The sequence below is a fragment of the Myotis davidii genome, unplaced genomic scaffold (assembly GCF_000327345.1).
Source record: "Myotis davidii unplaced genomic scaffold, ASM32734v1 scaffold348, whole genome shotgun sequence".
NCBI classification, from domain to species: Eukaryota; Metazoa; Chordata; class Mammalia; order Chiroptera; family Vespertilionidae; genus Myotis; species Myotis davidii.
Genome location: NW_006298965.1, coordinates 711,133 through 727,186, shown reverse-complemented (window position 1 = coordinate 727,186; position 16,054 = coordinate 711,133). Strand labels below are relative to the sequence as shown.

General features: G+C 41.5%; 1 protein-coding gene across 1 annotated transcript in view; it reads left to right on the top strand.

The window, feature by feature from the left end:
• The window catches only part of PLCXD3 (phosphatidylinositol specific phospholipase C X domain containing 3), a 128,039-nt gene that overhangs the window by 109,594 nt on the left and 2,391 nt on the right, over positions 1-16,054 (top strand). Inside the window, exon 3 of the mRNA XM_006774553.2 lies at positions 14,102-16,054. This exon is cut by the window's right edge and continues 2,391 nt beyond it. Within this exon, the coding sequence (XP_006774616.1) occupies positions 14,102-14,255 (154 nt within the window). The 3' untranslated portion in view covers positions 14,256-16,054. The remainder of the gene's footprint in view (positions 1-14,101) is intronic.

Here is a 16,054-nt window from a genome sequence, read left to right as displayed (position 1 = left end):
CATGCAGTTGTGTTTGGTTTAACGGGATCAAACGGAAGCTATGGCATCACTCACCAGAAGGATGCCAGAGTGGGATTCTCTGCTTGAGCTTTTGCTACCATGGCTTGATTCATTTGAGAATGTGTAGAACACCCTGTCAGGGACAGTGCTCTCAAATCACAGCCACACGCTGCTGTGCTCGTTTCCAAAAGGGGCAGGTCCCTTTCTGGCTTCCCGGATTTATTGAGTAGATAGATGAGAAGACCAGGGCTCACCAGACCTCAGCCCCCTAATCAAGTCCCATTTACTACAGTGTTTGGAACAAAGCCCTCTTGTGGATGGTGGAAACCCCAACCAGAGAGGGCTGTGGACTCTCTTGATCGAGAAAGCATGACTAAAATCAGCTCCTTTGCAACTTAGTCGAGCTGCTTGGTCTCAAAGCAGTATGCTGGCATCTCAATTTATAATCTATCGGTGCATAGTAACTAGATGGCTTCCATTAACTTTAGATTCAAGTTATTTGAGATTAGTAACATGCAGGATATTCTAAAAGAAAGGGAAACAGAACATGTGCTAGAAACTCTTTCTACCATGATCTTGACTCTTTCTCCACCACCCTCCCTGGCCTCAGAATAAGGTTGGAGAACTGATGCTCAGCCAAGGCAGGTTGAGTGCACAAACACGGAAAAGCCGAAGGCAGTCCAACCCTTTTACAAGTGAAGAGGTCAGCCGAGGGCCAGGCGGAGTTCCAGTTTACATAATTCCCAATAATTTATTTAACAACTTAAATTGGCAGGGCACTTTGCAGTCCTCAAGGCTGTTCACAGTCGTGATTGTATCTGAGCTTCCTAATAACCCTGCGTGGGAGTGATGCGTTTTCATCCTGCACTTTGCACAGCGAGCCAGTGCCTTGCAGACATGGTTCAAGTGGGGTCACAGTACGGTTTCGAGAATGACTCTATAGTCACGAAGGAAGCGGCTCATTTGGACGTGGCCCATGTAGAAATGTGGTGTCGATGGTCTTGTCCTCGAGGGAGAGCTTGTTAGGAGCAGAGCCAGCTGGAGAGTCAAGGATTCGCGATTCTCAGGCCAACCTTACTGATTCTGCTGTCCATTCAGTTCCACCAGATGTAACAGTATATTGTAGCTAAGAAAGGCATTATGAACCTTTCTTTATTTGCCAACAGAAATAGTAACGAGCCACATTCCAACATGGTATTTTCGCAGCCACATCTTTTACATGTACTTAAAATACCTTACTTCAGTGGGATGTTACCAAGATTTTTGTTTGTTTGTTTAAGGCCAAACCCTTTTACCCCCTGTAATGAAACTGCACATCAGGAATAAGACCTGTTATAAAACTCATACTATTATTAGTAGCTAAGAGAGCCACGCTTCCAAGCGATTTCTGATAATGACTTCCCGTGGGACACGGGTTCCTAATACAATGAGCAGTCACGTTGTTGAAATTGCCTCCTGCCAATTAGTTGAAAATAGCACTGTCCCTCCGAAACAGGCCCCTGGCAGAGACTGGCACCTGGGGAGAAGGTTCTTCTGTGGCCTCGCCTCTCCCGGGAGCAGCCGCCTGCACAGTCCAGAGATGGTGCCGGTCACCAGTGCTACTGTCTGCTTCCCTAGCCACTTCCCTTTGTAAATTCCTTTTCAAATGTGAGCTGGGCTTGTTTGAGGTTTTCCAGTCCACAGTGGTGAAGGACAGATGAGACCTCTGTCATTGTACCTCTAATCCAGAGTAGAGGAACTGCGAACCCCTGGCCTTCACGTCATTTTACAACTTTGGTTTAATGAGTATATTGTGTCAGTTATATAGAAAATACATTGTGTTGCCTCTAGGATAGTTTTGATGTTTTAGTATTTTAGTTATTTCCTTTCTTAGTGTCATATTCCAAGTTTTTCAGAGACACTGTGTGAAGTCAAGTTCAAATTCAGTTACAGGCAAATGCGCTGGTATAAGGCAGATTGTGGTTTGCACCGGTCACCCCATCCCCGGGAAGAAACTGCTGCTTCATTGTCTCACAGCAGTGCTGTGGAGGGAAGGGCCCAGGAGAGCAGCATCTATGTAAAACCAGGCAGTTAATGGGATTGTAGGTGTGACTATAGAACTTTGGAAGTTAGTTAAGATTCCAACACACACACACACACACACACACACACACACACACACACACGACCTTCTTTCCTGAATTTTCAGCAACTCTTCATGTCACCACCAGAAGGCCCCTCTGCCTTCTCTATGCCAGTGTCTTTTCTTCTTCCAGCCTGAATAAATTTTGTAACAACTTTCAAACTCTCAGCCCTGCAGACCAACCCTGAGATAACCCAGGACTGGTCTGTCATGAGATAGCATTTTATTTTACCTTTTTTGTTTTGTGGTGGAGCATTTTTTTTCCTTTTTACTGAATTTATTGGTGTCACACTGATTAACAAAATTATACAGGTTGCAGGTGCACAATTCTACAACACATCATCTATACATTGTATTGTATGTTCACCACCCCAAGTCTAGTCTCCACCCATCACCATTTATTCCCCCAATAACCTCCTCCACCTCCCTCTACCCCAGCAATCACCACAGTGTTGTCCATGTCTGTGAGTTTTTTCTCTTTTTTTCCATTTTTTCCTCAATCTCTATACCCACCCTCCATGAAGGGACACTTTTATAGCATTATAGATTAACTAGAGGCCCGGTGCACAAAAATTTGTGCTCTAAACATGCAACAACAACAATAACTACCAACAAACTCCCTACGCATGTTAGTAAAAGTACCTCGTAAAGTATAAAATGTTAACTATCATATCACTTGAATTTTCAGGAGTGCACAAGGTGCTTTGTCACCATCATCATCATTAACTGAATGTTGTGCCAATCTGCCTCATTATAGAGTCTAGAATACCATAACATTTACTTCCCTAGTCTTCCTTCAAACTGGAAGTATTCAACTGTGTTTCACAGTTCTGGACAATAAGACATAACCAGAAATCTGCTGGGGACTCTTGGGAAAGCATTTGATTTCCTTTTACCCTGGGGTTGAAAGCCAATATGTGATGGATGGCTAAATGGGAAGACATAAAGATTAAGCATCCTTGACTGTAACACTGAGTCTCTAAACCAAAGGCAGCAAGTGCTTATCCTAGACTTCTTGTAATGTAATGTATTTAAACCAGTGTCAGCTTAATAAATGAAAATATTCCTGATATAGATACTTAGCATGTGCTTAGCCATGGTTATAAAGTAGGTAGGTGATAGAAACAATTCAAGCCATGTCCAATGCCCTCTTAACCACTATCCTAATAAGGGTGCACTCAGTGCTACGAAAACTTGTCTCTTAATGACCAGTCCTGTGGTTATTTTGGCTTTAGCTCTGAGGCTCCAGCTCTTAGGCCTCCGCTGCTGAAATTAGGTATCTGGTTTGTTTCGGTTTGAAACAATGTATAACTCCAGCTCTGACTCCAGCTCTGACTCCAGCTCTGAGATCCCAGCTCGCTGAAAGCTGGTTTCTGGGTTTTTTTTAGCTTTTATATTTGTTAAAATGTTTCAAACTGTAGGCTCAGAGGTCTTCAAGGCAGGCAGGGATCGTTGGTTTCCTCCGTCACTGAGGCAAGCAAGCCTCATGTTAGTTTCAAGCTGCCTGGCTGCCAGCAGCCATCTTGGCTGTCAGTTAATTTGCATATCTCGCTGATTAGCCAATGGGAAGGGTAGCGGTCGTACGCCAATTACCATGTTTCTCTTTTATTAGTGTAGATGTAAAGGAGGTTGGGTGAAAATCATGAAGAGATTAAGCAAAAAACAAAAAACAACTACAAGATGCAGACAAAAGTATGGTGATTGGCAGATGGAAAGAGGGGGAGAGGAAGAAAGGGTAAAGGGAGATAGGTGACAGAAGGAGACTCGATTCTGGGTGGTGAATGCGCAATGCAGTACACATGTGATGTGTTATAGAGCTGTACACTTGGAGCCTGTATAGTTTTATTAACCAATGTAATCCCAATAAACTCAACAATAAATAAATAGGTAAATAAATAGAAAAAGGTGTAGCAAGGGTTCTTTTAGGACCGCATTTTCAAACCCTTCCCTAAAATACAACCAGACACAGTTACTAACAATGCTCCTCTTTCATATAGCACATTCTAGGTTCAGGGACTCTTAGACTCAATAGCTAGTTAATTAATGACTTAATTAAAGCTAGAGTGAGCACCAGCCCTGAGGAAGGACAGCATTATTGTCATTATGTCACCTCACCAAACCCTGCTTCTGCAACATGCCACGTGCAAACTCAATCAAGAGGGCAGATAATTCACACAGCCAGGTATTCACATGCATGTGAGATTACACATGTTGAGGGGGAAATTATATAACTTAAAACATTTCTTTGTACCTGCACAATTGTTCTAATGTTGAGATATTAACTCTAAAACAACTCAGCGGAGACTTACCTGGATGGCTAACAGCCCCTGACAATACTGTTGCTTTGCCTCCTAGAGGATCAAAACTTCCATGTTTCTCATCTGCTCCCACTTCCCAATCTTCAGCCCCTCTCCAGCCTCAGGCCACTCTTGAGGGCTGTGTTACAGTTCAGGGACCTCAGCTCCTGCATGCTCTGTGTCTTCTTGGGCAGCAGAGAGAAGATTCCCTAAGATGAAAGGAGAAGACAAGTGTGTTGACTCTTGTAGGAATAGAGTTGATTTCCCTCCCGGATCCTGCTTCCTGCAGAAGAAGCTGTTAAAGAATTTCCGGGGAAAGGTGACGATGGAATGACTTTGGTGGTAACAATGGAGAAATAGTCAGAATGCTCTTTGGCCATAATAAGAGAACAACAGTACCCAGAAGGAGGGTGGGATACTCTCATACTCTGCACCCAAGTTAGAAAAGTGCATTATTGTGCAGGCACCTCTTTCAGAAGAAGCATAGAGGAAGTGGAGTGTTTAGAAGAGAGTGACAAGGACAAGAAGAGGGTTCCAAATGGAATGATCTAAGGAAAGGAAATGGGTATTTGAGATGGAGAAGGGGTGATGCAGATTGTGGGGTAGGAGAGTTTCAATTATCATCAAATATTTAAGGGAATACCATGCTGAAGTGGGATAGACTAGTGGGTGGTCAGAAAACTTCTAGTTGCGGGAATAATTCAAAGACGAGAGGGTCTGCCTCAGGGGGCTTGTGAGAACTTCAAGTCCCTGGAACAAATGGCAGAGTTGATCCCTTGAAAAGGACCCTGAATGACCACAGTTCCAGACAGTGTTCTGTAGAACATTAGGTCCTCTACATATCTATTGGTCTCTAACATGAAAAAAGAAGTGTGTGTGTGTGTGTGTGTGTGTGTGTGTGTGTTTACATGTGTTGGTCGTTATGAGACTCTTCTTGGGAACAGATACGTTTTAAATCAGGGAAATAAGTTCTTAACTTATTCCAATAACATCTCAATGTCCTTAATATGATAATATACTATCATGAATATTGTGAACATCAAAGAGGCTTCAATATTACCTAAATGTATTTGACCAAAGGAATATTTATTTGTTTTGAGAAAATCTTTCAATATCCCATGAGGCATTATTCCATGGAAACATTTAGGAAACATTTTTACACAGAATGTGGTGACTGTTTATAAACATCTGAAGGGCATCTTCAAACCTGATGTCCTTTGACACTTTTGTAAAGGTGGCAAGGAGGACACATGCAAGGAAGAGGGAGGGTGTATTAACAAATAAGATACACACACCTATATGGTTTGGCAATATTTATTGCATGTTATTAAGTTCCTAGGAATTTTCTATGTTGTCAAAGCATGCCGAAGTGGGCAATTTAAATAAGTGTCAGGTAACATGATTTCCCAAAGATAAAAGCAACAGATAACACAATGGAAAACACTCTTCTCAGACTAATTGACTGAAAATTTTGTACTCTTCTGGTACTAATAAAAGACGCTGACTTTGTAAGACCACTGTCAGGAGGAAATTATAGAATTAAGAGCTTAGTGTGTATTACTATCTTACAGAGCAGATGTCATACTCCTCTACCCTTTGCACCTGCTGTTGTCACTGATTAAAGGGGAAAAGGCCAAATAAATCACTTCTGATGACTCTGCAGGATTACTTTGGCCCACAGACACAGGAACACATTTGCACCTGGGATATGATCAAATTAAATTCTGTTTCTGTTCATTCTGCCTGTTAGCATTTTCTCTAAGGAATGTGAAATTTCTGGATTTGGCTCTTTGGAAATTGAACATCTACTTTGGATGTTATAGCCACACTCTCTTTGAAAGCACACGTCACAGACATGGAAGTGCGCAAAGTACTTACGCCAAAGGCTGCAATGAGTAAATACAGGGACTGGAAAAGTCTCCCATCAGAGTGACCACGATTTCTTTAGAAGTGGGTGTAGGCCTTCCGTGAGCCTCTGGTCCATGATTCAAAGCCTCCTTATGGAGAACGGTGCTAACAGGAAACCACAGGAGACTGTGTGGTCACTGTTTTTAAGTGGTCCTGTTTGGGTGACCTTTCTGCTTTGCCAGAGGAGGTGGAGGCCCCCAATGAGTCTGCACAGTGCATAGCACTAAACAGAAGTGCGGTTTTTCTCAGGTGATTTCTCTCTCCACCCTTAACAACAACAAGGAAAACACCCTCAAACCAGCCTACAACCTACCTTACATTTTTGAAATGGAAATATGGTTTTAATTTTCTTATCTCACTAAGGTTGCCAAAGGCCACTTTTGATTTTCAGGGCAGGGAGAGAGAGGAAAGTCGGGGGTAGGGGGTGGACATAGAGGGTGGGGCTCGAGGATGAAAGAGAATCTACTGATCACAACTTCCTGACATCAAATAATAAACTTGGCCCAGCCAGCATGGCTCAGTGATCGAGCGGCAATCTATAACCAAGAAGTCACGGTTTGATTCCCAGTCAGGACACATGCCTCATTGTGGACTCAATCCCCAGTAGGGGGTATACAGGAGGCAGCCAATCAATAATTCTCTCTCTCATCATTGATGTATGTTTCTCTCTCTCTCTCTCTCTCTCTCTCTCTCTCCTTTCCTTTCCTTTCCTCTCTGAAATCAATAAAAATATATATATTTTAAAAATGGTACACCTATAGGTTGGGTTTTCCCAAAAGCAGACTCTAGGATGCTGCAATTTGTATGCAGAGTTTTATTCCAAGTTCCCTTGGGATCAGGGTCTAAAGGGAGAGTGAAGAAAGAGGGCAACAGGCTGTGGTGCAGTCACTACAGAAGTTTTGCCCAGGCCTACAGGACTAACTATTTAGTCTCTTAAAGTAATGGAAAACTAGGAATAATGAAGGCAACTAACATATTTACTGTCTACTATGTGATAAGCACTTTAAGCATTAACACTAAAAAGAGAGTAGCAGCTAAGATCTATTGAGTTCTTATCTCTCAGGTAGTGTGTTATATTTTTTATGCATGTTAGTCCATTTAATCTTCACATGAATTTACTCTTGATTCTCTTTCACAAGTGAGGAAACCGAATCTAGAAGAAGTTAAGTGACTTCTTAAAGTCACGCGAGTCCATAGAACTGAGTGCAGGGATCTGAACTCCTACAGTCTGCCCCAAAGTCCTCATTCCTAACTTCTGTGTTGTACTGCCTACCTCTACGGTGCTGTTTTGTTTCGTTCTTTCAAGAACACTACGAAACGTGTACCATTATCATCCCCATTTACAAAATGAATAGCAAGGAGGTGAAGTACCCTTCCCGGGGTCATGCATTGTTAGTAACCCAAATGAGGCCCTCCCACTGCTCCTGTATCGATTGTAGACAGTCCATTAAAACCGATAAATACTCCTTAACTTACAAGTCCTTGGAGAGTAGACTTTGTTTAGCCTCATGAATTTATAACAGTCCGTGGAATCTTTCCATAGGAATTGAATCATGTGCCAGGAAAGAGAACAGCAGCTAGTGCATGACCCAACGGAGGCTTCTTGGACATCGTTTTTCAATGTTTTCAGGCAAAGCTATTCTGAGCAGTCCAGCAATTTCTATTTGCAACAGTTCAGGTAATTCTGGAATTAGTCCCATCATTAAGGCAAGAACCATGTCTGATTCATCCCTGTGTCTGCCCAGGCACTGCCACCTGGTAGGTGCTCAGTAAACATTGGGAAATAGATGTGACATGAGGGAATAGATGAATGTGATGGAGAACAATAGTTCCCAGGATTTCACCATCCAGGACCATTTTCCTACCCCACTTCCCCTCACAGAGCCTTTCTCCTCTTCATAATGTACATAAGCAATAACTCATTTCCCCGTGCTTACAATAAAGGCAGACAGAATTCCACTCGACCCTCCCATAAGCAATAGGTAATCAGCACTAAAACTGAATTGATAAAATGACCCTGCCAGCAATAAACCAAAGTGGCATTTCCGTTCACTGGTGTGACCACACTTCCTGGGTGCCTGATTTCTGTCGTGGCTTCCAACACGGGTACCTCTGAGAGCCAGGCCCAGGGCCCCAAGCTGGGAACCACTGCCAGCCCAGGGACACAGCTCGATTGTCCCCCAGATGTTTGCCCCAAGCAGAAGCAGATGTGCAGACTTTGAGCCCAGGTTAGCAGCAGCTCTTTCTTTGCAAATGGAAATCTTTCCAAAGAGGAGGAGGGCAGGGCAGGCGCCAGCAGACAGAAACTTTAGGATTTGAATAAAGTAAATTGCTTCTGAACTTTAAATACTCAAACTCCCCGAGCATCTGCGCTAAGTGGGGGCTATTTTACTGAGGAAGAGAGTGAGGTGGGGACCCCTGATCCCACACCGAGGTGTTCATTGTATTGAGATGCCACTCTGGAGAAAAACCCATTGTCTGGCTCTGGGAAATCTAAATCCGAATGTACTGAAGGGTGTCTTTGTCTGGAATTTGCAAAGCTGCCTTTCTTCCTGGGCTCCCTTAGAAATTAGCAGACAGAACCGTCTGTGCGGCGGGAGGCCGTGGGTGGGCTGGCTCAGAGCACACACTGTCTCCTCACTGTCTAGGGCCTATTCTGCAACATTGGCTGGGAGCACCGGATGCGCACTAGGGCACAGGACATCTTAAGCGCTAAACACCATTTTTCCTGGAGTTTAGGTGATCTTATTTTAATTGAAAGTGGATTTTTAACGGTTTTCTTCCATGCCTCAGTCAAAAGGGCTCGTGTTGCCACCACCCAAGGAGAGGGACAGTGTCTTTTGTTTCCATTTTGATTTGACTACATTGCTTTTTGTTAAACAAACACAGAAATAAAATAGACTAACAGCCTGCCAGGCATGGGAAGGAGGTGAAACAGCGCCTGTGGACTCCTGAGGATTTGAAATGTATCCCTTTGCCAACCTAAAGCAGCTGGCATGGTGAGGGTGAGGGCGAAGGTTAGTCATTCCCGCGCCAGTATTCCTGGTGGGACAGCAGCTCTCGTGACTCCAGGGACGTGTCTGCACTCAAGGCTGTGGCCAAGCCTTTGTGATGAACTCTGGACCTGATATGTGAATGACACCCAGATATCAGTGCCTTCTGTGTGGCCATGTCCACCTCTGAGTGTTATCATTCCTATTACTTTAGGGGACATTGGGACTGAGGATTACAAATAAAACCCATTGCTTCAGCCTGGACCAGATTCTCCCTCAGCACCAATAAAGTTGGTGTGATTGTTTTGGTGGTTTTAATAAATTTCTCTCTCCCCTCCTGGACTGCAGGTACCAGGAGGGCAAGGGCTTCATCTGTTTCTGCGCTCCATCATGCCCTCAGCACACAGAACACTGTGCAGCACAGAGAGGTGCCTTATAAACACGTGTTCAGTAGATGTCTTTATCAAGCTACACATGGAGCTGGAACTTGATTGGAGCAGAGAATCTGGGAAAGTCAAGCAGAGAAGGATTTCTCTCCCTCAGAGTGAAAATTCAGATTGACTGAAAATTCAGATTATCTGTTTTACACCTACATAGTTGTAGTGATTTAGTTTTGAAAGCACATGGTGCAGGTCATAGGAAGTCTTGGGAGGGCTTTAGTTTCCTTTCAGGAGAACACAGGTCTTCTAAAATCTCCACAGTTGCTGGATAGGCCATTGTTTTGCAGATACTTCATGACTTAATTCTTTGTCTAAGGGCAATTTGAGGGGAAAAAGATATATATTTTTAAATGAACTTTTTTTCATCAGACATGAATCAGATATACTGCTTCCTGAACAGAAACAGTGTTAGCAAAACTTGATAGGCTATGTTTGCAGAAATTATGATTTCTGACATCATGTGCCTGTCTACCTGAGGCTGTTGTGAAGCCCCTCCAGGGTTAAACCTACAGGTGCAAGGGCGCTGCTTTTTATTGCTGGGTGCGTCAGTGCACGAAATGCCAATCTTTGGGACAAGAGTTCCTTTTCATTTTGTCTTTTTCTTCATTTTCTGGTGAAAGTTCCCAAGTTTCAGAAATGGCCAGATTGACAGGAAATCACATTTTAAAATATGTCAGGTTTGGTTTCAATTAGTTGCTCCTGACTGACTCAGTTGTTCAGGGGTAAGAAAGATCTGTGGTCATTATTTTAAACTTTGTTGATCAATGAAGTCTCCATTTAGCAGGAGAGGCTGGGTTCAGGACAAGCAGTAACAAGGCTCTGATGCTTTCATAGTCATCTTTATCCCCAGAGCATCAAAGAGGTCGGTAAAAATTAATGAGTTGATTTTGAAGAGTCTATTTCATTCACTAAAAAAAAAAAAAAATGCTTTCAGCCCAGTGGGTGCGGCTCAGTGGTTGAGCTCGATCCCCAGTAAGGGGCGTGTAGGAGGCAGCAGATCAATGTTCCCCTCTTGCATCAATGTTTCTATCTCTCTATCCTTCTCCCTTCCCCCCTCTCTCTCAAAAATCAATTTAAAGTCAAACTGCAGCGGGAAGGTTGGGGGGCAGGAGGTAGGGGGGTAAGAGTTCAACCAAAGGACTTGTATGCATGCATATAAGCATAACCAATGGACATAAGACACTGGGGGATAGGGGAGGCTAGGGGACTGTTTAGGGGGGGGGAAGAAATGGACACATATGTAATACCCTTTGTAATACTTTAAGCAATAAAAAATAAATAAATAAATTATTCTCTCTCACACACACACACACAAAAATCAATTTAAAAAACATATTTTAAAAATTAAATAAGTGCATTCAAATAAAATTTGCTAAAAGATGTTTTATTACCTACAATTGTTTATTCATTACTACAAAACACAAGTGTAAGGAAGTTAGAAAAGTAGCATATATAAAATGCATTCATTGTAAAAGTGTTATGTATACCACAGACACACCTAAATATGAATTTCACATGGATTCCTTATTAGTGTCTAATACATGTAAATATAATTGAATTATGTAATGATATTTAATAATTAAAATTGATAACAACTAAATTAAATCTGATTAATTAAGTTTAAATCTAATAAACTTAATGTGATGAAGGTGATGAAAATGCTATCATTATCATTAACACATAATCTCATGGCACTAGATATATAATGTGGGGAAAGTTGCTTTGCAAATTGTTCGGTGAATTCAAAAATTTGCAAGTGAAACCTGCCAAATATAGAACAGTTAAAATTTTTCAAGTTAGTTTAAAAACAAACAACATTTTTTTCAAACAAGTAGCAGTGAATTCACAAACAGAAATCTATGGCAGTAGCCACAGTAAGGAAAACAGAGTAGCCTTTTCATGAATTATATTACTGCATATATTCTATTCTGAAAATAAAGCTTTTGTCTCTAAAAGTAAACCCTGTTCATGTATTCATTGAGTGCTTAGCGTGCCAGGCACTATGCTAAGGGCTGGGAATACACCGGTGAGAACGTACATAGCCTAGTGCTCAAAGAGATTGCAGTCTAGTTGAGAAACAGATATCTGTCAAACACATCAATGTAATTACAATTCTGACTAGTGTTTTGAAGAAGTGACATTTAAAATATCACCTGAAAAATGAGTGAATGGTCCAGTGAAGGGGCGGGGAAGAAAACCACTCTTTATGAGTAAACAGAAAGCAAAGCAAAAAAATAACAGCAGCATTTACAAAGTTCTCTGAGGAAAATTAGACTGCTCAAGATGAGCAAGACTGGGGTGTGACTAGAACTTGGTAATAACTAGAGTGACCAGAGACAAGACAAGAGAAGCCACTGGTAACCATTATTCAGAGCCTTATAGGTTAGTTCAGGCTTTTTGTTTTCATCCTGAAAGCACTGAGAGGTGATTGAAGCATTCTGGGTAGGAGACTGAATTAATCTCATGACCCTGACATGAATTAATCAGTCCAGGTCAGCACATTGAGGGCTACTGATCTCAGCACTTCCAACTCCTAAATCTTTTCAAAGCCAGTTCTCAAAGCCAGAACATTAGAAGATCCCTGGCTCCCTCATCTCTCACTTCCTGTTGCTTTCTTGGAGGAAGATTTTCTGACTCCTGTAGACTTACTTGTTTCTCTTCTAAGAGGCCTGGAATCTATTTGAAGATGCCTTTCCTCAGGTGAGTTCCACATTCCAGAGGAGGGCTTTGAGGCTTTGTGTACCAAGTTTATTCCCCAGCCCCCTCTCTGACTTTGACTGGAATTGTGAAAGCTGGATAGAAACACATCACAACTAAGTCTAATTTCAACTTGTCAGTTTGTTCTAAATCATGCATTCTCAACATCACTGTTGCCCCCAACAGGGCAAAACTTGTGAGGGCAAATAAAAAATTTACACCTGGCCAGCGTGGCTCAATGTCAACCATCAACCTATGAACATCAACCTATGAACCAGGCACATGCCCAGGTTGTAAGCTCAGTCCCCTATGTGGGGCATGCAGGAGGCAGCTGGTCAATGATTCTCATCATTGATGTTTCTATCTTCCTCTCCCTCTCCCTACCTCTCTGAAATCTATAGCCATTACTCAGGGTCGTATAGTTAATTAAGGATTTTTATTTTCATCCTAAAAGCACTGAGAGGTGATTGAAGCATTCTGGGTGAGAGATTTTTTATTGTTGATATTACAGATGTCTTCCCCACCCCCCTTCTTTACCCTCCTCCAAAATAAGTCTGAAGCAGGGAGGCATGGAACAGACTGACATACCTTAATATTGGGTTGAGGGAACGAGAAGAGATAAACCAAATAACTTATATGCATACCCCATGGTCACGGGCAATAGGGTGGTGAAGAGAAATGGTATTTTAAATGTAAAAGTTGTATTTCACGTGAGGACTACAAGTATTCCAAAAGGATGTTTCATCAATCCTCAAGGCAATCTATTTTATCCAGAAACACGGAAGAGCACTCTTGTGTTCTAATGCCTCTCCATGGGGATAACAATTAATTGTTTTCAATTCAGGCCCCGGAGCCCTAATCTTTGAGTAGCAGAGGGATCTGAGGAGGTGTTTCTGTGATGATCATGGTTCTAAGGTGGGAGTTTGGTTGCTCAGGAACCTCCCTGGCCTGGTACCCCAGCACCTAAGGAACTGGTGCGCCAGACACTCCGTGAAGGTTAAGACAGAATCAGCGTTGGCCTCAGCATCACTCCTACCCACCCCTTCCTCTCACCTCTCCAACTGAGCATATCTGTGGAACAACCATTCTTTCCGAAGGCTATCTGCTTTTCCTAAAATGCCAACGTCATGCTACATTTGCAACAGGAATGTGTCATCTGCTCTAACAAATCAGAGAGAAAGTAATGGACTTCAAACCCGAGTGGCTGCACACACATGGCCACAAGCATCTGTCTTTCTAATGACTTGAATATGCTTGTGTCTCTGTTCTAAGGGTCCAGATTTTTCATTTTAATAGAATTCTCTTCTGAAACTATTGCCATGAGGGACCAGATTTCTCCACCTGCCAGTCTATTTTCTGAAGGCATTGGGCACTTTAGATCCATTATATGCTCCTTTAGAAGGAGCTGGATCCTTCTCTATGTGTAAAACAGAAAAAATGTGTATGCTGAAAATATGGATCAGAATTGTTATGGTATTTTACTCCAAAGATTAATGTAGTTCAAGACCGTCGACCCAGTTTTGCCTCAGTGGGTTGAGTTCATAGACTAGATATACTTCCTGAGACCCAGGGAAATACACATGTATTTCGTTCCATGCTTTAACCTCAAGAACCCACAACTTCTCTTTTTCTTTCCTTTCTCAGGGCTCTTCCCGCCATGATGCAGTGGGTCAGCACACAGAAACCAGGAGAGAGCGGCATCAATATTGTCACTGCCGATTTTGTAGAACTTGGTGATTTCATCAGCACTGTCATAAAGCTCAACTATGTCTTTGATGAAGGAGAAGCCAACACTTGATAGTACCATTTTGAGCATTCATGAATAAGATAGAGAAGACTCATTGTATTAGGCATATTATCTAGAAACACTCTGATCTTCCTATTCCACTGAGTGAGGGAATTAGGGCTGGCAGTGGGAGGGAAAAGGGGAAATCCATTTCTTGAGTGGTTATTGTCATAGTCTGAATTAGTATAAATATTTCATTTCCCATTTGATGAGCAAAATCTACTTCTAGTGTTAGAGATTTAAAAAAAGACCAGTGACATTTGTTTTTCAGAATTAGTCTTTGTAATGTATAACTCACAAGTGTTGACTTGATTGTGTTTCTGATTTCAACCTAGATCTGCTATGCTCTCTGTATCTTCTAACTGAACCTTTTCACCCCACCCCCTTACTCACTCTTCTTAATCAGATGCTGTATGGGACTCAAAACAATTGACTGTCCCAACAGAATGTGTATTGCATTGTTGTAGTGAAATTTATTTGTTGTGTGGGACATGGTATAATATTCTGTTGCAATCATTGCTAACTCTTTGTCATAGAAAATATGCATCAAAACAGTTTCCCTGCATCCGTAATATTGAAGGCCATAATCAGTGATTTTTTGTGTCATACAAAAATAATAGTGTTTCACTGTATTTCTATTTAAGGCAGCTATAAATATAGAGTAAATAATTCTTTGGAAGAACTACTTGTGCCAACTTTAAATGGGGGGACTGGGAAGAGATGGTTTCTAATTTAATTCAAGAATCCCCTAGTAACATTAATGCCCAGTAAATGAAAAATTATGAATGAAGAGTGTGTTAAAATCAGAGAACTCTGCAAAGAACTCTTACAAAAGCTCTCCTGACAATTCTCTTGATTGAAAAGGGGTTGGGGGGTAAGGAGAGAAAAGGAAGAAGAAAGAAATGAAAGATTGTTCAAGCTTTCCTATCAAATTAGGATTTCTAAATATGTAATTCTAAATCCCAGATTTTGAGGACCATATTTCAAGAAGCTTTACTTGGAGGTTGTTTTTTTTTTAAATTAAAGTTGAAAAAGGAGGAAGGGTGGCAGAAGGACTCAAAGCAATGCTTTTGAAACTCTGTCCATGAAGTTTCAAGAATCCATGAACCATCTTTAGCAGATTCTCAAATATGTGTGACCTGAGCAGACTCTACTAAAACTGACACAGACTCACCCCTCTGGGTTCCATCCTCCCCTAGGGTTGAGAATGAGACAGAGATAAAAGTTTCTGTATCCAGCATTTGACAGTCCGTTTCTACAGAGAAGAAAAAAGATAATGCAACTATGAGTATTGCTTCATCCTTGTTGTCTTTATGATATCTGACAACGCTAAAATCGTCTTAAAAGAGCACAATAATCTTTATATGCCTCACAGGAATATAGTGAGGCATTTATAAAAATTTATAAAATTTGCTGAAATTCTTAAGATTATGAATTATTGTATCTAAATGTTTAGAAATAATCATCCATCAATCGTTTCCTGGGAAAACACAGCCCACAGAAACAGAAGCATTCTCTCAGCTTCTAATTAATCTAAATGTAAGGCATGTGGTTAAATCTCTGAGACCTAGGTAAGGGAGTTGATTCTAGGATTATGTATGTCCAGATTATAAATAATGAAGAGTTGTTTACATGGTTATAAGTATTCATTATCAGAAAATAGTATTTATTAGCAATTGCAGGAAAGATAAATTGTTTGTACTGAAGAGAATGATTATGAAAAGTATGTAAGTAGATGTGATAGACCAAGTACCATACAAATACACGCAGCAGATCTGATCTACATTCCACTTGTGTATGTTTTTCCCTAC